Genomic DNA, 27,866 nt, shown 5'->3' with positions numbered 1-27,866 from the left:
AAGGTAGAGAGGAATGTAGGGAAAGATAGGAATGCACAAAACAAATGGGAATAGAATAATGGAGAAAGCATACATTGAAAAACAGCACACAATTTCCAGCAGCAACAATAAATTCCAACTTCAGCACAACAACTCCAGCAAATCAGGAGGTAAACTTTCACTGGCAAGCATGAGAATATTTGGCCAGTTTTTATAAAGAGAGGAAATGAGCAGGTCAGGAGCATAGAAAGAGTCGTTAACCTCTTCAGCATCAAAGGAAACAAAGTCAATTAAATATGAGGAACCAAACACACAGGCTAAATGGAAGACCTGCAATTCACAATACGTAATGATCGCCTTACCCCAGATATCCCATGAGGAAGTGACACACTCTTGACAGTGCATACTATATGGAGGACTATGGTGAATGCATTATACTTTATGAATGACTATAAGGAGTGCATTATACTATATGGAGGACTATGGGGTACATTATGCTATATGGAGACCTATAGGGAGTGTATTATAATATATGGAGGACTAAGGGGTGAATTATGCTATATGGAGGACTATGGGAAGTGCATTATACTGTATTGGGTGCAGTATACTATATGGAGGATTAAGAGGTGCAGTATACTATATGGAGGATTATAGGGTCCATTATATTTGGAGGGCTATGTGGGGGCCATTATAATATTTGGAGGGCTATGTGGCAGCCTTTATACATTATGTAGGGCTATGTGGGGGCCATTATACTCTATAAAAGCAATTATACAGTGTGAAGATTTGTGTGGGGTCCATCATACTGTGTGGAGGGCTAGTGGGGGTCATTATATAGTGTGGTCAGGTGTGGGGCCATTATCCTGCATGTAGGCCCATTATACTACATGGAGGGCTGTGTGGGAGATCACACTGTGTTGGGATCACCATACTTTGCAAGGGGAGTTGTCATGGGGTACAGTAGGGCAATCATACTGTGTGTTTGGAGGGTACTGTTGAGGAATTCACTGTTGAGGTATCATATTATGTTGGGGGGGCACTTTTGTTTGCATCATACTATATGGGTTCAATGAAATGGGAATCTAGGTCTTCAGTAGGAGAAAAGACTACTTTGTAAGGGCTTTAAAGTTGTGAGATATGCTCTTCTGTGACCTCGTCAAATATTAATAATTTTTTTTTGCTTAAGAGGGGCCCAATTAAAACTTCCGCTATGGGGATCCATGATTTCTATGGACGCCCCTGAATATAATTGTAAGTGTAAATGAACTCCACTTCTCAAAACAGAACCACATACACCAAACAAGAAATATTTTGGATCATTAACAAATACAATCTCTGTAATATCTTCCCAAAATGCATTAATACATACCAGCCATGACAACATACAAATAATATATACTGTATGTATAGCACAATGTTGCCATTTGTCACAGTTCCACCACTCATGGTATCCCTTGGATACTGTGAATGACAGCTCTGCTGCCCTATAGGATTTTTTGTTTGCTAAGCTGTCAGGATTGTGAGTGACAGCTCAACCGTCCAATCTAAGGCAGAGGAGTATGATGAATGACAGCTCAGCCATCCTATTTGGTTGGATCTGTGGGACCTCCTCCAGGTGTCTTCCATTCTGAGTGAGTACAGGGCTATTTAGCACTCTGACAATTGTCAGACCATTGCCAATTGTAGGTTTGCTCAAGTGGTGTTGTTTGCTAAGTTCTCTGAGTTGTATTCTGATCTCTGTTGCTGATTTACCTTCAACCTTCCATTTGATTTACCCATTGTCTTGATCAGCTACCTTCCTAATACTCTGACCTTAGACTGTGACCTCAATACACTTTTGTCATTTGCCTTTGTCTACTACGAGCCCCCTTGATACTGACCCCGGACTTCTTGATTATCGTGCCTCATGGCCAGTATGTGAGTAGTGGCTAGCATTAGAGTTGAGCGAAACGGGTCGAAAAATTTCAAAAGTCACCGACTTTTGGCAAAGTCGGGTTTCATGAAACGAAACCCGACCCTAGGATGAGGTCGGCCACGAGGTCGGCGACTTACGCGCCAAAGTCGCGTTTCAAAAGTTTGTTTTGCGCTCTTTTTCAGCCAATCAGGATCCACGGACACTGTGGGCAACGTGATGACATAGGCAGGGGTCACCACCATCTTTCAGAAGGGCATGCAAGTGATTGGCTTGCTTTGGTGGGCGTCACAGGGGTTATAAAAGGGCATGCACGCCGACCGCCATCTTACTTCTGCCGATCTTAGCATAGGGAGAGGTTGCTGCTGCTGATTCTGTAGGGAGAGCGTTAGGCAGGGAAGAAGAAAAAAAAACTGCTTGTGATGCTAGCGATTTTGCCTGTACAACACACCAGTCACTGTGTGTGCAGTGCAAGGGGAGGCTATATTGTGGTGGATCAGCGGTGTTGGTTGTTAGGCTGCCTTCTAAGGCTTCCTGACAGCTGCATTGCTGTTTACCCACTGCTCTGCAAACTGCTTTTTTAAAAGCAATCCCAATTTTTTTTTTGTCCTGCTGAGGTACTGAGCGTGCATTTTTTCACACCATACAGCGGTGTACGCTCCTCACACAGTACCGTGTAACGGCTGTTATCACAGCCACAGTGAAGCTATCTGTGTGTCACTCTGTGAGAATAAGTCGAGGACATGTTCCGTTCTTACAGACCTGCACCTACTAGTTTTGTCCAGCTTTCAAACAGTTAAATATATTTGCTGTTTGATCACATTCAAAACTATAGAGAGACAGCGTGTGTCAGTCCGTATACTTAAAAAACACGGAGCTTGACAATTTTACGTACACCGGACAGCCGTGTACGTGCACGCTCCTCTCAGTACCGTGTAACGGCTGTTATCACGGCCACAGTGAAGCTACCTGTGTGTCACTCTGTGAGAATAAGTCGAGGACATGTTCCGTTCTTACAGACCTGCACCTACTAGTTTTGTCTAGCTTTCAAACAGTTAAATATATTTGCTGTTTGATCACATTCAAAACTATAGAGAGACAGCGTGTGTCAGTCCGTATACTTAAAAAACACGGAGCTTGACATTTTTACGTACACCGGACAGCCGTGTACGTGCACGCTCCTCTCAGTACCGTGTAATGGCTGTTATCAAGGCCACAGTGAAGCTATCTGTGTGTCACTGTGGAAGGATAAGTGGAGGACTTGTTCCGTTCTTACAGACCTACACGCTAGGGAGATTCCTATTCTGCCCAATTCTACATACACTTTGTAGTTTGTGATACACTAGCCAATTTCTGCCTGTGACATAGCGCTCTGATATTCAGTGGGCCTCACACAATCCAAAAGTGTCCAGTGTCCACTAGTGTGTGCAGAAATTCAAAATCTCTGTGATCCTGTAGTCACTTTTTTCACACCTGTGCCATCAAGCCTGTGACATAGCGCTGTGATATTCAGTGGGCCTCACACAATCCATAAGTGTCCAGTGTCCACAAGTGTGTGCAGAAATTCAAAATCTCTGTGATCCTGTAGTCACTTTTTTCACACCTGTGCCATCGAGCCTGTGACATAGCGCTCTGATATTCAGTGGGCCTCACACAATCCAAAAGTGTCCAGTGTCCACTAGTGTGTGCAGAAATTCAAAATCTCCCTTATCCTGTAGTCGCTTTTTTCACACCTGTGCCATCGAGCCTGTGACATAGCGCTCTGATATTCAGTGGGCCTCACACAATCCAAAAGTGTCCAGTGTCCACTAATGTGTGCAGAAATTCAAAATCTCTGTGATCCTGTAGTCACTTTTTCACACCTGTGCCATCGAGCCTGTGACATAGCGCTCTGATATTCAGTGGGCCTCACACAATCCAAAAGTGTCCAGTGTCCACTAATGTGTGCAGAAATTCAAAATCTCTGTGATCCTGTAGTCACTTTTTTCACACCTGTGCCATCGAGCCTGTGACATAGCGTTGTGATATTCAGTGGGCCTCACACAATCCATAAGTGTCCAGTGTCCACAAGTGTGTGCAGAAATTCAAAATCTCCCCTGTCCTATAGACACCTTTTACCTTGTTTTACATTACTATATAGTTTGTTGGATTTTGTCTACATTTCTACAAAAAATGAGGAAGGCTGGTGGAAGAGGCCGTGGAATTGGGGGGGGGTTGGCAGCTGGTAATGATGGTGTTGGTGGTGGATCTGATGGTAGTGGCAAGAGCAAAATAGGACCGAATGCAGGAGGTGTTGAGCCTGCGTCATCGTCTGGCTCCATAAGGCTTCGAAGGCTTAGTTTTCTAGGAGTTGGCAAACCGCTTTTAAAGCCAGAGCATCAGGAAAAAGTTTTGTCTTACATTGCTGACTCAGCCTCCAGCTCTATCGCCTCCTCTTCTGAAGTTGTAAAAAGTAAAAGCACTGAGTCGTCATTGGAGGCTCATGTTCATGAACCACACCTTTCCTTGTGTCCTTCACCCCAACCAAGATTGAAGGATGACGCAGGCCATACTACTGATTACTCCATGGAGCTGTTTTCACATACCATGCCTGGATTATCAAGTGAAATGGTGAATTACCCAGGCCAAGATGAATCTGACATGGAGTGCACTGATGCACAGCCGCTGATAGATGATTCTGCTGGTACATTCACTCAGAGCACTACATTGTCCTCGCAGTGTACAGAGCCAGATTCTGACCCTGATGAGACTCAGGTGCCCCTTCCCGCACACTATACCACCATACACGGTGACACAGAGGAAGGTGCACATGACATTGAAGAGGAGGTGATGGATGACCCAGTTGTTGACCCAGATTGGCATCCATTGGGGGAAGAGGGTGCTGCTTCCAATAGCTCAGATGAGGAGCATCCACAGCAGACATTGACATCGCAACAGCTGTTATCTGGCAGGCCCGGAGCACTCCAAAGACAGGTTCCAAAAATCAAAAGAGTTGCTGGACAGCTTGTCCAGAGGGTCAAAAGATCACAGCGTGCTAGGCCGCAAAATGTCTGCCAAAGTAGGAAGAGTGCAGTGTGGCACTTTTTTGAACAAAATCCTCATGATCAGGCCAAGGTTATCTGTAAGAAGTGCGCAAAGACCTTTAGCCGAGGGAAAAATCTGAAAAATTTGAATACCAGTTGCATGCTTAGACATTTAACCAGCATGCACTTGCAAGCGTGGACACAACACCAAACCTCAAGTGCCACATGTGCAACTGATCACAAAGAAGGTAGTCAGCAATGCTACATTGTTTCCCCCACTGTAAGCCCACCGGTTAGCACAGCAGCAAATGTTGAGGTTTCGTTGCAAGGCCACAGCAGTCAGGGAATCCCACTGTTATATCAACGAAATACTGAATCTAGGCCATCAGAAAGAACACCAACTCCATCACCATCATCAACCCTCTCTCAGTCCGCCCTGTCCATCGCTACTTCCACCATATGCAGCTCTCAAGTCCAGCTCACCCTCCCAGACACTATGAGTAGGTCAAGAAAGTACTCAGTCTCTCATCCGCGTACACTGGGTTTGAACGCCCACATTGCCAAACTAATCTCGTTTGAGATGATGCCCTATCGGTTGGTGGAAAGCGCAGCTTTCCGCGAACTCATGGCCTATGCAGTACCACGCTATGACCTACCCAGTCGCCACTTCTTCTCTCGCAAAGCCATCCCAGCCCTCCACCATCATGTAAAAGACCGCATTGTCCATGCACTCAAGCAGTCAGTGAGTGGAAAGGTGCACTTCACAACTGATGCATGGTCCAGTCGGCATGGCCAGGGCCGTTACGTGTCCATCACTGCGCACTGGGTTAATGTGGTGGATGCAGGGTCCACAGGGGACAGCGGTGGTGGGACAGTGCTGCCTAGCCCACGGTATAGGAAACAGTTGGCTGTAGGCGTTCGACCCTCCTCCTCCTCCTCCTCCAGAAGCGAAAGCTCGTCCACAGAGCGCAGTCGTACGAGCACTCCATCTGCAGCTGCCACTGTTGCACACGAGGTGTCCCCCTATCGAGCAGCTAGTGGAAAGCGTCAGCAGGCTGTGTTGCAGATTATGTCTTTGGGTGACAGACACACTGCTGAGGTGCTGGCCGAGTACTTTCAGCGACAAACTGAGTCATGGCTGGGCAGTGTACATCTTGAGGCAGGCAAGGTAGTTAGTGATAACGGCCGTAATTTTGTGGCAGCCATAGCCCTTTCAAAACTCAGCCACATACCTTGCTTGGCTCACACCTTGAACCTGGTGGTGCAGTGCTTCCTCAAAAATTATCCGGAGTTAACAGCCCTGCTCCAGAAGGTGCGAAGACTGTGCGCGCACATCCGCCGGTCGCCTGTACACTCCGTTCGTATGCAGAAGCTGCTGCGATTGCTCCACCTTCCCAACCACCGCCTCATTATCGACATTGCAACAAGGTGGAACTCCACCCTGCACATGGTGGAGCGGCTGTGCGAGCAGAGGCAGGCCATAATGCATTTGTGGGAGGATACACGGCCAGGCACTTTGAGAGCAGACATGGAGTTGACAGGTGTGCAGTGGTCGAAGCTGAAAGACCTCTGTAAAGTCCTTCAGTGTTTTGAGGAATGCACACGGCTGGTAAGCGCAGACGACGCCATCCTAAGCATGAGCATCCCACTTATGCGTCTGCTCATGCAAACTTTGACGCACCTTAAGGAGCAGGCGTCTGCAGCCAATGTTGATGAGGAGGAAGAGGAGGAGGGAATCCTTGATGACATTCAGCCATTGTCTGCTCAGGGACCTCTCCTGGACAAGGTGGAGGAAGAAGAGGAGGAGGAGGATGATGATGGGGATGATTACTTAGGGGAGGAGGATGCATCTCGTGGGGCAAGTGAAAATGTTGGTGTGCCAAGGTCTGGTACAGGGTTTGTGCGTGACTGGAGGGATGTGGATTTGCCAGAAAGTGCTCCTCCAACCAGCACTCGCAGTGCATCATTGACACCGGGAACATTGGCCCACATGTCAGATTATGCCTTGCAGATCCTAAAAAGGGACCCCCGCATTGCCAAAATGATGAACGATGACGACTACTGGTTGGCCAGCATCCTGGATCCACGCTATAAAGGCAAATTACAAAACATCATGCCACAGGAGAACCTTGACCTAATATTGGCTAATAAACAAGCAACTCTGGTAAATCGGTTGCTTGAGGCATTCCCAGCACACAGCAGCGGTGATGGTTCTCACATGAGCCGTACGGGCCGGGGGCAGCTTGGCAGAGGTGTTCATGGTGCACACAGCAGAAGTGGCGTTGGAGACAGGGGTTTCATGACAATGTTGTGGACTAATTTTTCAAGTACCGCTCACACAACTGGTAATACTGCATCGATGGAAGGTGACAGGAGACAGCAGTTGTCAACTATGGTTACAAACTACTTTTCCTCCCATATCGATGTTCTCCCACACAGGTCATTCCCCTTTGACTATTGGGCCGCTAAACTGGACACCTGGCCTGAATTGGCACAATATGCCTTACCGGAGCTCGCTTGCCCAGCTGCAAGTGTGCTATCGGAAAGAGTCTTCAGTGCAGCTGGATCAATGCTGACAGAAAAAAGGACCCGTCTGTCAACCCAAAATGTGGATGATCTAACCTTCATTAAAATGAACCATGCATGGGTTTCCAAGGATTTTGTCCCACATTCCCCTGATGACACATAGGGTGACAGAAAAATGGCTTGCTTTGGTCCACCTCTTCCTGGGACTTGACCTATTTCGCCTTTTGCATCAGCTGAATGTCCAACATCAACATATGCCACTTTCTAAAACTCCCTAACTGTGCTGCCTCCCCCCCCCCATGGCCGGGGTCACCACCTAGCGCACGACACCGTGCGAGTGCCGTTGCCCTGGACAGGTGGGTAGGCCGACTCTTGGGCGCGGGCACTGGCACAGGGTCCCTCATAGTGCAATCAAGTGTCTCTGATGGTGGTGGTGCACACCCGCCGTCAGACACACCGCCGTACTATGAGGGGCCCAGTGCCAGTACCGACGCCCACGAGTGGGCCCCCTTGCTTGGGCAGGGCCCCAGCATTTGCAATCTTTACCTCTCCCTGCTCGTCCGCTGTGTAGTCTGGGCCGTCATATCCATACTGTGCCTGACACCGTCTGAGCCTGCCTCCTGATGTATTGACATATATTTTGAATGTGTACGCTATCCATACATGTTATCCGGGGATACGGTACCCTTTCTCACCTTTGTGCAATCACGTGTAATCCATACTGGGCGTGAGAACGGCTGGCGAGCTGTTAAGCAAGCTACAGCACCTGTGGTTTGCACACGTAAGTTTTTCATTTTTTCAGGAATGACGGTTAGGCCTAATTCCGGAACTGCGGTTGACCTGCACTTACTGGGAAATCATCGTTCGCGGGTAATAATTGTAATCAGTGATCCCCATCACTAACGTTGTTCAGCGGGTTATCTGCACCTGTAAGCGACAAACGCTGGCCTTTTCAGTGTAGCGCACATGCAGCCACGGACATGTAAGGGCATGACACACCAGTTATTGGCCAATCTCATGTGCCAGAGCCTCACGTGTCCCTCTAGTAAGCCGGACTCGGACCGCGGGGCATGACGGAGTCTCGTTCGTTAACGGAATTAAGCTTGCAATGTGTGCATCTGTTCTGTAGCTGGCATGGTTGAGGTTTCCCAGGTGGAGTCGAATTTAACCATAGGCTCCACTCCTGGTGGTGCCCTTCTGGACATTCCTTTAAGGTTCAGCTTTGCAACCATACTGCCCACGTAAAACAAACACTTTGCCTTCATGAACGCTGTTTGGAGGGTCATGACTCGTGGGAATAACGCCGCCCAATCAGTTAACCTGCTAGAGAGATCCTTCGTTGCTCCCAAGCATGACATCACACTCCCTAGGAGGAAGGTAATGCCACTGTGGCGACCATACTCCTGGGGGCGACACAAGTGCACTGATGCCCAGCCACTGCTCGATGAATCTGCTGGTACATTGACCCAGACCACTACATTCCCCTCGCACGCTACACGGCCTGAATCTGACCCTGATGAAACTCAGGTTACACTTCCCATTTACAGTTCCATCTTACACGGTGACAAAGAGGAAGCTGCAGATGAAAGTGCAGGTTCGGCCCACCCGCCATCAGACACACCACCGTACTATCAGGGGCCCTGTGCCAGTGCCGTCGCCAACGAGTGGGCCCCCCCTGCTTGCTCAGGATCACAGCACTTGCAAGGTTGAAATACTGTGCAGTGAGATGGAAGATGGGGACGACGAGGAGTCCAGACTAGTACAGGGATTCCCTAGCGAGGAGACTTATTTGATTGTTTTCAATGTTGGGACAGCAATTTTTGGGGAGCACTATACTCTGGAGAATGATAGATGGGGCCCACCATACACTGGAACATTCCAAAGGTGGACATCAGACACTGGAGCAGCATTTACAGGGCCCATTATACACTAGAGCATTAGAAATGGGGCCCATTATGTTTGGAGCATTATTTGGGCCCATAAGACAGTGGAGCTTCATCCATGGGGACCAACATATACTGTAGCATTATGTGGAGCTCATCATATACTGTTTCAAACATTATATGGGACCAATGATTCTGTATGGAGAAATAGATGGGCCTCGTCATGAGATGTAAAAAGTGAAGTATTTTTCATTGTACTATACCGCTATTTCTCTGCCGTATCGGAGCATGATGAGTTGTGGTATGTGTTAAAGGGGCGCTCTTTCGCCCAGGGCACATGAAAACCTGGAGCCAGCCCTACCCCCCCACAACTTTAGCCAAATAACCCCCATTTTTCAGTGCGTAACTTGTATTATGAAGTTAATTAAGGTTGACAAGCTTAAGTAAGAAGAATTGATGCTTTTGGCATTCAAATGGGCACTGTAGGTGTGTTTCCCGTCCTCCTCTCACTGCCGACTTTTATTCCCCATTGACTTACATTGGGTTTCGTGTTTTGGGACGACCCCGACTTTTCCCTATAATCGGCCGATCTTGCTCGACCCGACTTTTGGAAAAGTCGGGTTTCACGAAACGAAACTCGACCCTAAAAAACCAAAAGTTGCTCAACTCTAGCTAGCATCACTTGAGTAGTGACTAGCATCATATCATTTAATAGACTTGTCTCAGAATCCCCTACTGACCCAATAATGCAGCAGAGCAACCAGTATAATATTAAAATACTAGGTCAGTAAACAAATAAGTACAATGGCAATAAATAGACTAGTACGAGGGATTTTGATTTGTGACTCAAATCAAAAATTATTGAATATTCATAATTATTTTGTGGTACAGATGCATGGTCTGCAAAAATGAACTCATAGATGTGGACAGCCCCATAGATTATAATGGATACATCTTTTATTTGTGAAAAGCATGGACATAATATGTATGAGAAAATGGATGTCTGAATGAAGCCTTAGGTCGAGGATTACAGAAGCCCTTGTGTGTGTAGCACTGCAAAAATAAACTCATAGATGTGGACAGCCCCGTAAATTATAATGGATACATCTTTTATTTGTAAAAAGCATGGACATAATATGTATGAGAAAATGGATGTCTGAATGAAGCTTTAGGTCAAGGATTTCAGAAGCCCTTGTGTGTATCACCGTTCCTGTTTTCTCAGGGGTAGTGTGTCAACTGATGTTTGGCCTTAAAAAATGAATGTGTGACGAGTCCTGGAGTGGATCCTCTGGGTCGTGATACCAACCCACCCAGGGCGAGCTGACCTAGTGAGGACCACCCTCTATGCATACTCAAGGGGGTAAGCTACCACGACTGCTGGAACCAGGAGGCCAGCCCACAGGAGACACGAATGAGTATGTCTGCAGGATGCAACAGGTAGTGTGCAAAGCATGGACACAGGGGCACGCTGGGTATAGGACAGCACAGGGCGAGTGTAGAGGAGTACGGAGGGTTCTGGACAATACAGGCGAGTACACGGGAGCACGTATGGCGTGCACTGACAAACACGCCCGGGTGCGGGCAAAGCAGGACATGTGCAATTGAGCACGCCAGAGTACAAGGTTAAACAGAGCGCATGCTGGGAGGCACACCTGAGTACAGGGTTAGACAAAGGGTGTGCTGAGGAGCACGACATGAACATAGGACTAGACCAGAGCGTGAGCAAAGAAGCACAACAGGGCATAGTACAGGAGCCGAGGGTGTGCTACGGAGCACGGCACAGCAGAGTGCAGGAACAGAGCATGTGCTAGGAAGCACGGCAAGGCAGAGTGCAGGAACAGAGCATGTGCTAGGAAGCACAGCAAGGCAGAGTGCAGGAACAAAGAATGTGCTAGAAAGCACGGCAAGGCAGAGTGCAGGAACAGAGCATGTGCTAGAAAGCATGGCAAGGCAGAGTGCAGGAACAGAGCATGAGCTAGGAAGCACGGCAAGGCAGAGTGCAGGAACAGAGCATGTGCTAGGAAGCATGGCAAGGCAGAGTACAGAGGACCTGAATACAGCTCGTGGCCAAGCAAGGACCAAACAGACCAAGCCAGGAAGCACAATAATAATCAGGCACCTCCCACAGGAAGAGGCAACCTGATATAGGACCTGAGCGCTGACACTTCATGGGGTCAGGTCCTCCGGGACCATAGAGATGACATGACTGGAGTCAGAGCAGAGAAGAGCGCGCATGCGCACTAGCAACATTGTGCAGCCATGGAACTAGGTGCGAGAGGTGCTCATGCGCACCCGACGGGACCCCCGGAGCGGTCGCGGCACTGGATGTAGTGACGTCAGGCGCGGAGTCCCGGTGAGAGCGGCGTGACAGGCGGCGTGACAATATGGACAGGGTAATTATTTGCACAATTATTACATCAGTTAAGTAATATCACTATATGAGTCTTACATTTTAGAACTTGGTCTCATGGTGAAGTGCACATGGAATCAGTGTTTATAAGCAGGGAGAGAACAAGTGCTAGATTTTCGCCACATACAGCATTTCTAAGTATTCACACTGCAATGTGGAAATACTTCTTTGCGTCAATTCCTTGTGAGTTGTGACTATTTTCACTGTGGATGTAACCCTTTCCATCACATAGGATAAAAGGTGCAACAAAATCTGCATGTGAGAAGTGCGGTTATTGGCAACACGGAAGAAAGTAATATATGTCTCAGGGCTTTTTTTCTGAAAAAACAAAGATGAAAAAGCGTTTTCACTCTAATGGGTCTGTGATCTATCTTCAAAAATGATAGATAGCACACATACCGAAAGATCTGACTTGTGAAAGAGCACTCATTGACAGAGAAGGTGAATGGGAGGAGGCCATTTACCAGTTATGGCACATCCACATAGCTGTTAGTAAGTGTGAGTGTGTACATGTGTATATGGAGTATGAAAGTTTATACTCATGTACAATGTGTATAGCAATAAAGAACTTTTGGGCGCTTAAATCACTAGAATAGAGACAACAGACGGTGCGTGTATAAGTAAAGTCACAAATTCAATCTTAAACCTGCTTATGCCAAAGTATAACAAAGCCTTTATTTAAATTCACCAAAACAAGGCATATGAATATACATATAAATTGCTCCACACCTTATGTACAAAAACTAACAAAACCAGGCCGACAACAATACAAACATGGTGCGGTCACGCATGAGGTAATTAGGACAGAGAGCAAAATGACATGAGAGTAACCAAATAGGAGTGTTACATGTGCATGGCTCCCTAATCACAAATGAACATGAAAAGAGGTGTTTAGAGGGACAATCAAACCGCAAATGTACAGTTAGCAATTAAACAAAGGCAAATATAGGAATAAGTATGCGCACCACATATTGCTAAAATGACAGAGTAACGTTGTTTAATATATTGCCAGAGACACATGTATTGTGGGAAAAAAAAATAAAAAGCCAGTGCTCATATGAGATTGAACCAAACCCTCTTACCCATGCCCAAAGAGGCCTGTGCGTCGCACCGACGCACGTTTCACTTTTGCTTCCTCGGGGAGCAGTGTACTATGTGTGTATAGCGGTCAGTGTGACTGCGGAGGGGACCTCATTTAGTAAAAAATGATATGGGTGTTGTGGGCTGGGGGCCACAGTTAAGCCCCCGTTACACACTGCGATATCGCTAGCAATATCGCTGTAAAGTCACCGATTTTGTGACGTTGCAGCGATATTGCTAGCGATATCGCTGCATGTGATACTTACCTCCAACCGGCTCCCCCGCTGGTTATCGCTGATCGCGCGAGAAGCTGCTGGACCATTCCTCGTCGGTCACTTCCTGCGGCGCTTCCTGCTGTGACGACGAGCGACGCGTGGAGCCGGGCGGGAGGACGCAGGATCGCCGTGTCTGACAGGTAAGTAGCGATCCCCGTCCCCAGCGATGTCGCTGGTGAGATCTGCCTGAGTGGCAGCTCACTAGCGACCACCTAGCGATGCACCAGCGATCCTGACCGCATCATATCGCTAGTCGGGATCGCTGGTCCATCGCTAGGTGTAACGGTACCCTTACCGTTACTGATTGAGGGCTCCATTGACCTCCACCCATATCACCGCTTACTGAATGAGGACCCTACTTACTCATACTGATAGCTACACATTACACATGAGTACAGGTGCTCACACAGAGTATACACATGTACACAATAAACACATACCCAATAAACTATACAGACAGAAAACCTTACTTTAGAGCTGAGTTGCTGAGCGCAGGTAAAAAGGCTGCACTCAGTGTAGCTACGGCCTGCCGACACTCTGCATCTTTCTGCCCTTACAAAAAAGACAGAAGAGTAGAAGCAAGGGGAAGGGCCCACCAGTGCTCTGTGGGCCAGGCTAACACTGCTTGTGTCTATCTCTGCCAGAGGTATTTAAATGGAATAAGCGCACCGGTTCCATCAGTCTCCGCGACGTGTTTGTGATGGACTGAAGGGTTATTATGATGCCCAGATATATGCTTAGACATATGCTAAGATACCCATCGCTGTCATCTCAGTCTTCCTGTGAATCTCACCTTAGCTCCAAAGGACACAGAGTTTTTCACTATTTCCTGCAGTATATAGTATAAGATATCAACCCATTGCAGGTTCAAGGGGACTACAAAATAATGAAAAATTAAAGAAAAAAGTTTTTATAAATATAAAAACATTTTTAAAACTTTTTGTATAATTATAAGCTGACATGTCTCCCTGATCTTCTTTTGTGGACACATGGACTACAAAAACACATGTTGTATTTGAGAAAAACATGGATAGAACGCATATGTGAAAAACGGACGTCTGAATAAGACCTATGGAGTTAAAGTTTAAGTTTTATGTACCCCAAATCACGCTATTGTTATATACAACTCATCCTGAAATTTAAAAAAAAAGCCATCATACAACTATGTTGCTGAAAAAATAAAAGTCTTGGCTCCTGAAAAATGAAAATAAAAAAATGAATAAAAATAGTTTGTCATAAAGGTCAAAACTTGCCTTGGCAGGAAGAGGTTAAACACATTTTGCAAGCAGATAAATATCTATGGTTTTATGAAAGTTTTTCTTAACAATTTCCCCTTAATTACAAATGTCATTAATTCAGGACATTGCGTGTGATCATGTTTGTTTATTTTGATACAATGTGATTATGCCCCAACTTCCTCCCACTTAGTCAATTTGATGCCCCAGTTCTCTTACTTGTGATGCTGCCAGCTGCTGAATATTGTGAAGTGCCTCCTGCAAATCATTGCACGAGATGTTGCTGTGTTAACTGAGAGGACATGGTTTTCTTTTGTGCAGATGCCACATTTCAGATTGATCCCTGCTGGGGTGAAAAGCAGCTGTGAACATTGGTGTGGGATGGATCATTGTTCAATGTGCTAGACTTGTTAGAATGATAATGATCTAGACAGATATCACTGATGTGCTTATTTTCATGGAAATACAAAATGTTTGTGTACAATACTAAATGGTGTTAAAGGGTATGTGTCAGCACAAAATCATTTTTCAAATTAAGCATGGCAACCTTGTATGGGGCATACTTTTTTGGTGACTCTCTGTATAGCAGGGAAGAACATAGAAATCATAAGAACCCAAAACAGAAGCCCTATTTGGGCCCCCCAACGCCAAAAAAAATAATATTCAGCGAGGTCACAGAAGAGCATTTCCCACAACTTTGCAGCCCTTACAAAGTAATGTTGCCCCTATTGAAGCCCTATTAAAGCCTCTTAGTTTTCCCACACACCTTTCATGTCCCCCCAAACACAGTAAGATACCCCCCACAGTGGATTTCTCCACATGCACAGTATAACTCCACTATACCCCCAAGAAAGCATGATACCTCCATAGTGACCCCCAACACAGTATGATGGCCCCTACAGTCCCACACACACAGTATGATGGCCCTGACACAGCCTTCAACTCAATATTATACTCCAAAACAGCTCTCCATACAGTATGATGGCCCTCCATATAGTAAAGTGGTCTCTACACAACCCTCCACACTGTATAAAGGCCTGTATGCAGTATAATGTCCCACTAACCCTCCAAACAGTATAATGGCCCTCAACATAGTCTTCCACACAGTATAATGTCCCCCTCACAACCCTCCAAACAGTATAATATACCCCACACCACCATGTACACAGTATAATGCACCCAACACAACCCTGCACAGTGTAATTGGCCCCCACATATCACTCCATACAGTATGGTGGTCCTCAAATATTATGATAGCCTTGACATAGCTAGTGTGATTGCCCCCATATATCTCTCCAAATACTATGATGCCCCCCACGTAGCCTTCCAAATGGTATGATGACCCCACAAATAGCCCTTCAAATAGTATTATATTCCCTATCTAGCATTCCAAATGGTATGATTGCTCTAATGATAGCCCTTCAAATACTGTGATAGCTAAACAAGTAGCCCTCCAAATAGTACGATGGCTCCCCCAAGTAGCATGATGGCCCCCACAAATATCCCTCCAAATAGTATGATGTCTCCTCAAAGATATGTGTGTGTCAAAAATGTGTGTCAATGGGTAAGTAACTGGCTTAGTGACAGAAAGCAGAGGGTGGCTATAAATGGTATATTCTCTAACTGAGTCGCTGTGACCAGTGGGATACCGCAGGGGTCAGTGTTGGGACCTATTCTCTTCAACATATTTATTAACAATCTGGTAGAAGGTTTACACAGTAAATATCGATATTTGCAGATGATACAAAACTATGTAAAGCAGTCAATACAAGAGAAGATAGTATTCTGCTACAGATGGATCTGGATAAGTTGGAAACTTGGGCCGAAAGGTGGCAGATGCAGTTTAACAATAATAAATGTAAGGTTATACTCATGGGAAGGAGGAATCAATATCACCATTACACACTGAATGGGAAACCACTGGGTAAATCTGACATGGAGAAGGACTTGGGGATAGTAACATAGTAACATAGTTTTGAAGGCTGAAGGAAGACCTTATGTCCATCTAGTTCAGCCTATTTTTAGTGCAGCTGTTCTGCATTGTTGATCCTGGGGAAGGCAAAAAACCCACAGAGTAGAAGCCAATTTTCTCCATAGGGAAAAAGATTCCTTCCCCTAAGCTGGGTCAACCATCTACCTATAATATTCTGTTATTCGTAACCTTCTATACTGTTACTCACAAGAAAAGCATCCATTCCTTTCTTAAATTCATCCAGTGAGTTGGCCATCACCACTTCCTCAGGAAGAGAATTCCAGAGCCTCACTGCTCTTACCGTGAAGAACCCTCTTCTATGCTGGTGCAGAAATTGTCTTTCCTCCAAACGAAGAGAATGCCCCCTTGTTCTTGTCACAGTCCTTGGTACAAACAGGTAATTGGAGAGATCTCTGTATTGCCCTCTGATATACTTGTACATATATATTAGGTCTCCCCTAAGTCTTCTCTTTTCTAGAGTAAATAGACCTAATTTTGATAACCTTTCTGGGTATTGTAGTGAACCAACTCCATTTATCATTTTAGTAGCCTGCCTTTGAACCCTTTCAAGTTCAGTAATGTCTTTCTTGAGCACTGGCGTCCAAAATTGCACACAATACTCCGGTGTGGTCTGACGAGTGATTTGTACAGAGGGAGAATTATGTTTTCATCTCGTGTCCCCAGACCTCTTCTAATGCATCCCATGATGTAATTAATGATAAACTTACCTGAAGCAGTCAGTGCCAGGCAGCAGCTGCCAAGGCAAACAGGATCATGGGGTGCATTAAAAGATGTCTGGATACACATGATGAGAGCATTTTACTGCCTCTGTACAAATCCTTCGCTAGGCCGCACATGGAGTACTGTGTACAGTTTTGGGCACTGGTGCTCAGGAAGGATATAATGGAACTAGAGCGAGTACAAAGGAGGGCGACAAAATTAATAAAGGGGACGGGGAACTACAATACCCAGAGAGATTAGCAAAATTAGGATTCTTTAGTCTAGAAAAAAGAGGACGGAGGGGCAATCCATAAGTATATAAGGGGACAATACAAATATCTCTCCGAGGATCTGTTTATACCAAGGAAGGTGACGGTCACAAGGGGGCATTTTCTGCGTCTGGAGGAGAGAAGGTTTTTCCCACCAACATAGAAGAGGACTCCTTACTGTTAGGGCAGTGAGAATCTGGAATTCCTTGCCTGAAGAGGTGGTGATGGCGAACTCAGTTGAGGGGTTCAAGAGAGGCCTGGATGTCTTCCTGGAGCGTAACAATATTGTATCTTACAGCTATTAGGTTCTTTAGAAGGACGTAGATCTGGGGATTTATTCTGACGGAATATAGGCTGAACTGGATGGACAAATGTATTTTTTCAGCCTTGCTAACTATAAGTGATTCACTACTAAAATTTAAGAAGGGACGGGATGCCTTTCTTGAAAAGTATAATGGTACAGGGTATATATACTAGATTCCTTGATAGGGCGTTGATCCAGAGAACTAGTCTGATTGCCGTATGTAGAGTCGGGAAGGATTTTTTTCCCCAATGTGGAGCTTGGTATTTACCACATGGGTTTTTTTTGCCTTCCTCTGGATCAACATGTTAGGCTATGGGTTGAACTAGATGGACTTAAGGTCTTCCTTCAACCTTAAATACTATGTAAATACTATGTAAATAGCCCTCCAAATAGTATCACTTAAGTTCTCATTGAGTAAAAAAAATACCACTCCCCTTTCCCCTGCTGCTTCTGTCTCTGTAGTATGTGGTCTGTCCTGCTCGGCACAATGTAATGAGGTCATAGAACCCGCTATGCTGAGAAGTCAGATGCACAGGGAGAATGATGGAGGAGGGAGCGTCAGCTGACGCCACCTCTTCCATCATTGCTTTCAACTGTATCTGCATCCATGATGTGAATACAGTTAAAAGTTGGGTGGGGGGATGGATGACAAGTGAGATAAAATAACGTTAGCTTTGATAAAAAATGAAAGTTAGCATCTGAAACATGTATCACTCCAAGTGGTCATACTCATGGAATCAATTTGAAGTCATGTTTTTAAGTTCTCTACAATAACGTTCACAATTTTACTGGAGCTGGATATTCTATTTAGAAAAAAATTGTCCCACTTTTCTGGATGCAACTATGAACGATTTATACACTTGTGTGTCCCTAGTCTCACAGAGTGGATAAAGGCAGAGTATACAGCATATACTAAAGCATTTACTCTAATCATATTTGGTAGATTAAATAAAGTAAACATCAGAAACCATAAAACTGTTTAATCTTTTCCATGATTTTTCTTTATTTAGGGATCCAACACACTGAACAAATTACTTCTTCAAAAGATAAATAATTTAAAGAAAATACATATAGTGCCATGCTGCTTAGGAGACAAGTTTATATTAAGGTTTGCTGTGTGCGCCCGAACTGTGGAATCAAATCACATTATATTTGCTTGGAAGCACATTGAAGAACTGGCCACTCAACTCCTAATGGCGGAAGGTGAAAGAAAATAACACGACTTCTCTTGGTAAGAGTTTGGTCTTTTATCAATTGGGCAGATTTACTAATCCAGTCGAGTAATAAACATATGCCACATTCATCACAGTGGCGTATACTGGATGATAAATGCAGGGCAAATTTATACACTTGTGTGTACGTTTACGCCAAAAATTCGCTGCCAACATTTTGATGTACTCTCAGACTGCTCCCCTTTCCTGTAAAGTCACGTGTTAGTGATCACAGCTGAAAAAATATCTACAGCACTGTTACTGTTTTTAGGTCAAATCAATAAATCATCTCCATTGTTTTGTGATCTGCAGAAAAAAATTGCTGAAATGTCGGTGCATGTTTTTTAGATCCGTTCATGTTAAGTTGATTCATTATGTGGACAGCTGACCAGCACACCAAAAACACAGCATTGTGCAAAAGTTTCAGTCAGGTGTGAAAAAAATGCTGCAAGGTAAGAATGGCTTGAAAACAGCATCAAATCATTTATTCTTCTAGGTAACCTGGCACACAGGTTTTGAAGGAGCATCGTAGAGAGTTGCTCCCAGACAGGTGCAATTATTTTGAGACCAGGGCTCTATGGGTGCCATATCATCACTTCCATTATTTCTTGGTATTTTTATATGAAGATGGTTCTTAGGCCAGGATCACACTTTGCGAGAAACTCGCACGAGTCTCAATTCTCAATACCCGGCACTGCCGCCGACACTCGGACCGGAGCACTTAGCTGCATAGAAATACATGCAGCCGCACACTCTGGTCCCGAGTGCCGGCGGCAATGCCGGGTATTGACGCAAGACTCGTGCGAGTTTCTCACAAGTGTGACCCCGGCCTTAATGATATTGCCTGCGTATTTGGAGTTGTTGTCTTGATGCTAAATTTTGAAGCCAATTAGATGCTTCCCTGATGGTAATGCATGATATCTACCTGCATTTATCAGCATTGAGGACACTATTAATCTTGAACAAATCCACAACTATGATGATATGGCCCATGAATAGCCATGATCTCAACATACTTGAGACTGTTTGGGATTACATGAAGAAAAATACAGGTTTACACAAGCCTACATCCACATAAAAACTCTGGTTATATCTCCAAGATGTTTGGAATAGCCTCTCTGCCATGTTTCTTCAAAAACTGTGCAAGTGTACCTAGAAGAAATTTTGATTTGATGTTGGTTTGAAGGCAAATATTATTTACAGAAATATTGATGTAGTTTAAATTTCTCTTTTGTTCATTCATTTTGCATTTTGTTAATTGATAAAAATAAACCCTTAACAATTTGATTTTTGAAAGCATTCTTCCTTTCATCATTTTTTCTATACCTGCCTAAAATTTTTTGCACAGTATAATAAATGAGCTTATTTATCTCATTTCAAAATTACAGTCCTTCATATGTAGTTTGACTTCTTATCCAGCTTTAAAACGTATTTTGGTTAGTTTACCCAATGTCACTGTGGGTCTCCACTATAGGACTTCAAGAGATCAGACATTTATTCTCCTGTGGATGGTTGATCATTGTAATTGTAGGACATTCCATTTAACTATAGCTTTATCAGCTATTCCATTTGCTGTATAGCCCAAAGGCAGTGGGGCTCACTCAAAGACATTTGGGCAGATTTACTCAAACTGCTTTGTCTAATGTAACTTCTTTCCAATCCCTCAGTTGAAATTGATGAATATGTGTCTTTTTTCAATTGTACTATGTATCTATATGTACCTTTAATTACAATTTGGGATAACCTGTTTTAGATATATATATATATATATATATATGTATTTCATCTAGATCTCACTTGCCTGCTATAGGCTATATACTGCTATATACTCATATACCTTCTATATATTCCTATATGCGCACTTAGAGATATAATCACAGCTGTCCTGAACTTTGTAGCTAGTTACTGGAGATGACCTAACCCCATGAACCAGTCCGGGGAGCTGATGTTACCTCATGATAGCATTGTCTTGTGACATTTGTCCCAGACATACAGAAGAGGAAGTTAGGCCAGATGGTCCAAGCAGATATTGGAGTCTTGCTGACATTGTAAGACAAGGGGCAGTAAATCATCTAATTCTTAAGTCACCTCAGGTCGGACACCCATATATGTTCATGTATTTAAACTGACCAATTAGATAAGAAGTTCAGCCTGTATGTTAATGAGTAACCACTCCTTTGAACGAACTAATAAAACCAAGTATATTCAATAAACTTCCAGAGTTCTGCTGGAATGTATTGCTGCTAACCAGGTGTGGCGTCTTTCCTTCCTTGAGCGCTCAATAAGACTCTGTTTAATTAGGACAGGCCACAGCATGCACAAGGGTATATCTACCTAATCAAAAATCCAGCTATGACAGACCCAACAGGAACCCTCACTAACAAGTCCTAAAACTTATCTTTTATTATGGATTGAAATAGTGGAAGCAAAACTGATTATGAAGCATTCTATCTTTATATTGCCTAAACAATTATAATATAACTAGATGGTGGCCTGATTCTATCGCATCGGGTATTCTAAAGTCTCTGTTAAAATAAAAAATAGTTATATACTCACCTTCCGATGGCCCCCGGACTCTTTCTCTCCTCTCCACGCTCCCGGCATCAGAGCTGCAGTCACTGTTCTGCTGTTACCTAATGTGTTGTACTCCAGTTACAGCCAGAGCTGCAGTCAATGTTCTGCTGTTACCTAATGTATTGTACTCCAGTTACAGCCAGAGCTGCAGTCACTGTTCTGCTGTTACCTAATGTATTGTACTCCAGTTACACCCAGAGCTGCTGTCACTGTTCTGCTGTTATCTAATGTATTGTACTCCAGTTACTCCCAGAGCTGCAGTCACTGTTCTGCTTTTACCTAATGTATTGTAGTCCAGTTACACCCAGAGCTGCAGTCACCATTCTGCTCTTACCTAATGTATTATACTCCTGTTACAGCCAGAGCTGCAGTCACTGTTCAGATCTTACCAAATGTATTGTACTCAAGTTACACCCAGAGCTGCAGTCACTGTTCTGCTGTTACCTAATGTATTGTACTCCAGTTACACCCAGAGCTGCTGTCATTGTTCTGCTGTTATCTAATGTATTGTACTCCAGTTACTCCCAGAGCTGCCGTCACTGTTCTGCTTTTGCCTAATGTATTGTACTCCAGTTACACCCAGATCTGCAGTCACTGTTCTCCTGTTACCTAATGTACTCCTGTTACATCCAGAGCTGCAGTCACTGTTCTGCTGTTACCTAATGTAGTGTACTCCAGTTACACCCAGATCTGCAGTCACTGTTCTGCTGTTACCTAAAGTAATGTACTCCAGTTACCCCCAGATCTGCAGTCACTGTTCTGCTGTTACCTAATGTACTCCTGTTACACCCAGAGCTGCAGTCTCTGTTCTGCTGTTACCTAATGTAGTGTACTCCAGTTACACCCAGAGCTGCAGTCACTGTTCTGCTGTTAGCTAATGTATTGTACTCCAGTTACACCCAGATCTGCAGTCACTGTTCTGCAGTTACCTAATGTATTGTACTCCAGTTACTCCCAGAGCTGCAGTCCCTGTTCTGCTTTTACCTAAGGTATTGTAGTCCAGTTACACCCAGAGCTGCAGTCACTGTTCTGCTCTTACCTAATGTATTATACTCCTGCTACAGCCAGAGCTGCAGTCTCTGTTCAGATCTTACCTAATGTACTGTACTCCAGTTACACCCAGAGCTGCAGTTGCTTTTCTGCTCTTACATAATGTATTGTACACAAGTTACACCCAGAGCTGCAGTCACTGTTCAGATCTTACCTAATGTACTGTACTCCAGTTACACCCAGAGCTGCAGTCACTTTTCTGCTCTTACCTAATGTATTGTATGCAAGTTACACCCAGAGCTGCAGTCACTGTTCTACTGTTACCTAATGTATTGTACTCCAGTTACACCCAGATCTGCAGTCACTGTTCTGCTGTTACCTAATGTACTCCTGTTACACCCAGAGCTGAAGTCACTGTTCTGCTCTTCCCTAATGTATTATATATGTACAGGACTTTGCCTGTGTAATGAGCGATGCAGCAGTGATGCCTTTAATGGCTGTAATGTGCCTGTACAATAAGCGATGCGGCCATGTTGCCGCGACGACTAAGTGACTGTCACTGATTGGTCACGGCCTAACTGCCGCGACCAATCAGCGACGCAGGTTTTCAGTTACAGACAGACATGATAGGACAATTATATATATAGATGTAGAGGCCATTGACTTATATCACTTAGTGAAACTCCAGGGTGTCAACATTATAGAACAAACAGGACAGTTTTTCCTAGAGCACATGTCCCCTCAATATGTTTTACCATAGATATAGTGTCAACAGGGGATGAGATTATAGCTAGAATGGTGGCCAGGCAAACAAGCCTCATATATAGCCTCTGTGCTACATACTGGAGAGAATGCGATAATATGTATCTTATTGCAGTACATAACTTAGGTAAAACTCACCCTACCACAAGAAATGATAGCATTTTCCAGCAATCAAAACACCTTATGTGCTATAAGAAACACTATCATAGGTTCAATTTTCCTTGGAGTGTCAGCTTCAGTGTTATCATGCTTACCAGCTATCAATCAGAACAACAATAACATTCATGCACCAATTAGGTAGTCACTCGTCATCAGTGATATCATCATTACATGGCGTGACATGATTGGATAAAAGGACATGCCACTTCATAGATGTATATAATAAATAGAAGAAACACGGACGGCACCGCTGTTACTGTATTGTTCACTGTGGCTTGCGGCGTACAGAAGACCAAAAACTGGGAATCCCAGGTGCCGAACTTGAAAGTAGCCAATCTTGAAAGTCCACACAGAAGAAAAAGTCGCACTCTTCGGGTTGAGGAAATGTGTGGCAGGTTTATTGACACATCAAATACATGTCAAGCCAGGGGAGTGACAAACAGAGTGCAGGGACGGCTGACAACGGCTGTTTTGCGCTGTTCAAGTGCTTCAACGGGTCTCTTGAACAGCGCGAAACGGCCGTTGTCAGCCTTCCCTGCACTCTGTTTGTCACTCCCCCGGCTTGACATGTATTTGATGTGTCAATAAACCTGCCACACATTTCCTCAACCCGAAGAGTGCGACTTTTTCTTCTGTGTGGCCCTTCATAGATGTCTCAACCACAATGATTGGCTGCTTAAAATAGTGACATAGCACTTCCTGATAGGAGCCCATATATGACATAAAGGTCTCAACCGCAGTGATTGGCTAGTTATAAAAGTGATATGGCGCTTCCTGATATGAGCGCATATGATGCTGCGCCTTGGATATCAAAACTATTTAGCATAATAAAATTGATTAATATTAGCACTATATATGTCACGCTATATCCGTCTTCAGTAAGGAAGGGGGGCCCCAAACTGTCCCTGAAACTGGGACGCTAAATATCCCTGTCCTGGGGGTACTCTTGAAGGTAGAAAGGCCCGAGTCCCGACCTTACTATGCTACTGTTAAACCCTGATCTGTCTCCTCCCCCACCTCATGAGGTATGGGACAGAAATGTAAGGTAAACAAGACACAAAAAGAAAATTGGGATAACAGAAAGCAGCAAACATACAAACACTCAAAAAAAGGTAGAGAGGTATATAGGGAAGTATAGGAAAGTACCAACCAAATGGGAATAGGACAATGAGGTAAGCATACACCCCAAAACAGCACGCAACAAACTCCAGTAGCAACAAGGATCTCCAAGTCAGCACAGCATCTCCAAGGAGCTAGGAAGCAAAGTTTTCACTGGCAAGGCAGAGAGCATCTGGTCAGGTTTTATAGGGAGAGGTAAAGACCAGATCATAAGCAGCTGAAATGGAGCTGTAAGTTTCTGACCAACACAGAAAGGGTTGCTAACCTCTTCAGCACTGAAGGAAACCAAATCCATTTTATATGGGACACAAACACAAAGGCTAAATGGAAAATCTGCGATTCACAATATGTAGAAATCTTCTAACCCCAGATCTCCTATGAGGTGCAATGCTTGCGCCCAGACTGGATGGCACAAGGGTGGGATTGTGGCCCCACTGTGCCACAAACCAGACTACCCTGGAAGGGGCGTGACTAAGCAGCTACTTTGGTGTTCACTGGAGCCTCTGATGGTGAGGTCAGGCTTGTGCAGTAGGGATCTACCAGGTACCACTCCAGGACGGTGTCTGGCTGTAACAGCTGATCCCACTGAGGAACGAAACACTAATGATAGTGGTTCCACTATTACTCCCCAGCAACAGGCCGGCTGTCTTGGGGTCATACTTGATTCCGAGCTTTCCTTTGCCCCCCACATTCGATCACTGGCTCGCTCTTGTCATCTGCACCTCAAAAACATTTCTAGAATTCGACCTTTTCTTACCTTTGACTCTGCAAAATCTCTTACTGTTTCTCTTATTCATTCTCGTCTCGACTATTGTAACTCTCTTCTAATCGGTCTCCCTCTTACCAAACTCTCCCCTCTCCAATCTGTCTTGAATGCTGCAGCCAGGATCATATTCCTCACCAATCGTTACACCGATGCCTCTACCTTGTGCCAGTCAATACACTGGCTACCCATCCACTCCAGAATTCAGTATAAACTTATTACCCTCACTCACAAAGCCCTCCATGGCTCAGCACCACCCTACATCTCCTCCCTTGTTTCAGTATACCACCCTACCCGCGCCCTCCGTTCTGCTGATGACCTGAGGTTAGCATCCTCAATAGTCAGAACCTCCCACTCCCGTCTCCAAGACTTTACACGTGCCGCGCCAATTCTTTGGAATGCACTTCCCAGGTCAATACGATTAGTCCCCAATCCCCACAATTTTAAGCGTGTCCTGAAAACGCATTTATTCAGACTTGCCTACCGCCTCAACACATTAACCTAATCTATCCCTGTGTGGCAGAGCCAAAAGTTTTACCATAACCAGGTTCCCCGCATCATTCTCCCACATGCTTTATGCATCCATTAGCCCTCTGTGTCCGTACTGTCACACAACTAACATTATGGCTGGTCCATACAATCAGGGCAACTGTTACCACCCACCTTTCATGTCTACCTCTTTCCTCATAGACTGTAAGCTTGCGAGCAGGGCCCTCTTTCCTCTTGGTATTTGTTATAATCTACTGTATGTGATTATTGTTATGCTGTAATGTCTATTGTCTGTACAAATCCCCTCTGAAATGTAAAGTGCTGCGGAATATGTCGGCGCTATAAAAATAAAATTTATTATTATTATTATTATAATGATCGGTGCGGGCAGATGCAGACATGCACGACTGGAACTCTGGCAGGCAGACGGGCACAGCTGGCACTCTTGCAGGCAGGTGGGCACGGCTGGCATTCTGATATGCAGGCAGGCACAGCTGGCACTCTGGCAGGTTGGCGGGCACGGCTGGCACAGCTCGTACTAGAGGGACAGAAACTGATTCAGAAGGGGAAGGAACACGGGCAGGTATGAGTCGTTTATGGGGACAGGAAGGGACCTGTTCAGACTGGAGGAGCAGGAACTGATTCAGGAAGGACAGGAACATGGACACGTATGAGTGGTATATGGGAACCATTAGGAACCAGTTCAGACAGGATGGACAAAGATACACAGGAAACGGAGCGGGAGCAGAACAAAGTCACAGAGTGCGGAGTGCAAAGCAGAACCACAAGGTGCAGAGCAAAGAGCAGAGCAGCACCGTAAGGTGCAGAGTGAAGCACAGAGCAGCACGGTAAGGTGCAGAGTGAAGAGCAGAGCAGCATGGTAAGGTGCAGAGTGAAGAGCAGAGCAGCACCGTAAGGTGCAGAGTGAAGCACAGAGCAGCACGGTAAGGTGCAGCGTGAAGAGCAGAGCAGCACGGTAAGGTGCAGAGTGAAGAGCAGAGCAGCATTGTAAGGTGCAGAGTGAAGAGCAGAGCAGAACCGTAAGGTGCAGAGCGAAGAGCACAGCAGAACTGCAAGGTGCAGAGTGAAGAGCAGAGCAGACCTGCAGGATGCAAAGCAAAGAGCAGAACCCCAGGATGCAGAGCAAAGAGCAGAACCGCCAGATGCAGAGCAAAGGGCAGAACCGCAGGATGCGGAGCAAAGAGCATAACCGCAGGTTGTGGAGCAAAGAGCAGAACCGCAGGATGTGGAGCAAAGAGCAGAAAGACATACTAATAGGGAATTTAGATTGTGAGCCCCATCGGGGACAGTGATGATAACTGTGTGCAAACTGTAAAGCGCTGTGGAATATGTTAGCGCTATATAAAAATAAAGATTATTATTATTATTATTAGAAGGAGTGAACACAAGAAACACACAGTGGAATAGGGAAGGCTACAGACAGGGATACAAATGGACACAGGTATAGGAGTTAGAACAGACAGGGTCAGGTATGGGTACAGGTATAGGACTCAGTACAGACAAGGACGGACACAGGACAAGTACAGGACAGACGATTGAGGCCTGAGTATGCAGCCCTTGGGGAGGTGGAAAACAAGACACAGGATACAGGTACGGGCCAGGTTATGCAGCCCCCTGGAAGGTGGAACAAGAAAAATAGCAGGACAGGACCTGGCAACTCAGTAGCCAAAGAAAGACTGAGAGAGTTTGTTGCACAGGCATCCTCCTATGGGTGGGGATGCCTTAAGTACCTGAAGCCTCTTGGCAATTGGCTGGGGACACCTTAGAAAGGTGCACACTGTCTCAATAAGAACCAGGAAGTACCGGCGCCACCGCCCTAAGCACACAGCCAGGAAAGAGCAGGCAGGAGACATAAGGTTCACAGCATGGAGCAGGCAGAGAGCAGAACTCACAGCATGGCCTGGAGGAGTACGTACGATGATGTATCTGCCTGGTGGGAGATGGAGATGGTTCTACAGGCATAATAAATTTTTGGAGCAAAGACCTGTGAAAAACATTATTGGTCTTGACAAGAAAAGCTACAGGGTTGATTATGGCCACAACCTTATAAGGACCAATAAACCTAGGACATAATTTCCACGAGGGAACTTTCAGTTTAATATTTTTGGCGGGCAACCATACTAAATCATTCACCCCCAGGTCCAGACCTGACAGTTGTTTCTTATCAGCCATACATTTGTATTTGTCCCC

The 27,866-nt window shown here is 45.1% G+C and overlaps 1 protein-coding gene across 2 annotated transcripts in view; it reads left to right on the top strand.

Moving 5' to 3' along the window:
• Positions 1-27,866, top strand: part of DDC (dopa decarboxylase) — a 402,495-nt gene that overhangs the window by 361,067 nt on the left and 13,562 nt on the right. For both annotated transcript variants that reach the window (XM_073549875.1, XM_073549874.1), the window contains exon 14: positions 18,599-18,819. In XM_073549875.1, the coding sequence (XP_073405976.1) occupies positions 18,599-18,805 (207 nt within the window). In that variant the 3' untranslated portion in view covers positions 18,806-18,819. The remainder of the gene's footprint in view (positions 1-18,598; positions 18,820-27,866) is intronic.

Source organism: Dendrobates tinctorius, unplaced genomic scaffold (assembly GCF_039654945.1).
Source record: "Dendrobates tinctorius isolate UK_male_01 unplaced genomic scaffold, ASM3965494v1 ptg000162l, whole genome shotgun sequence".
In the NCBI taxonomy this organism is placed as follows: Eukaryota; Metazoa; Chordata; class Amphibia; order Anura; family Dendrobatidae; genus Dendrobates; species Dendrobates tinctorius.
The sequence above is the reverse complement of the archived record's forward strand: the minus strand, read 5'-3'. Positions and strand labels throughout refer to the sequence as shown.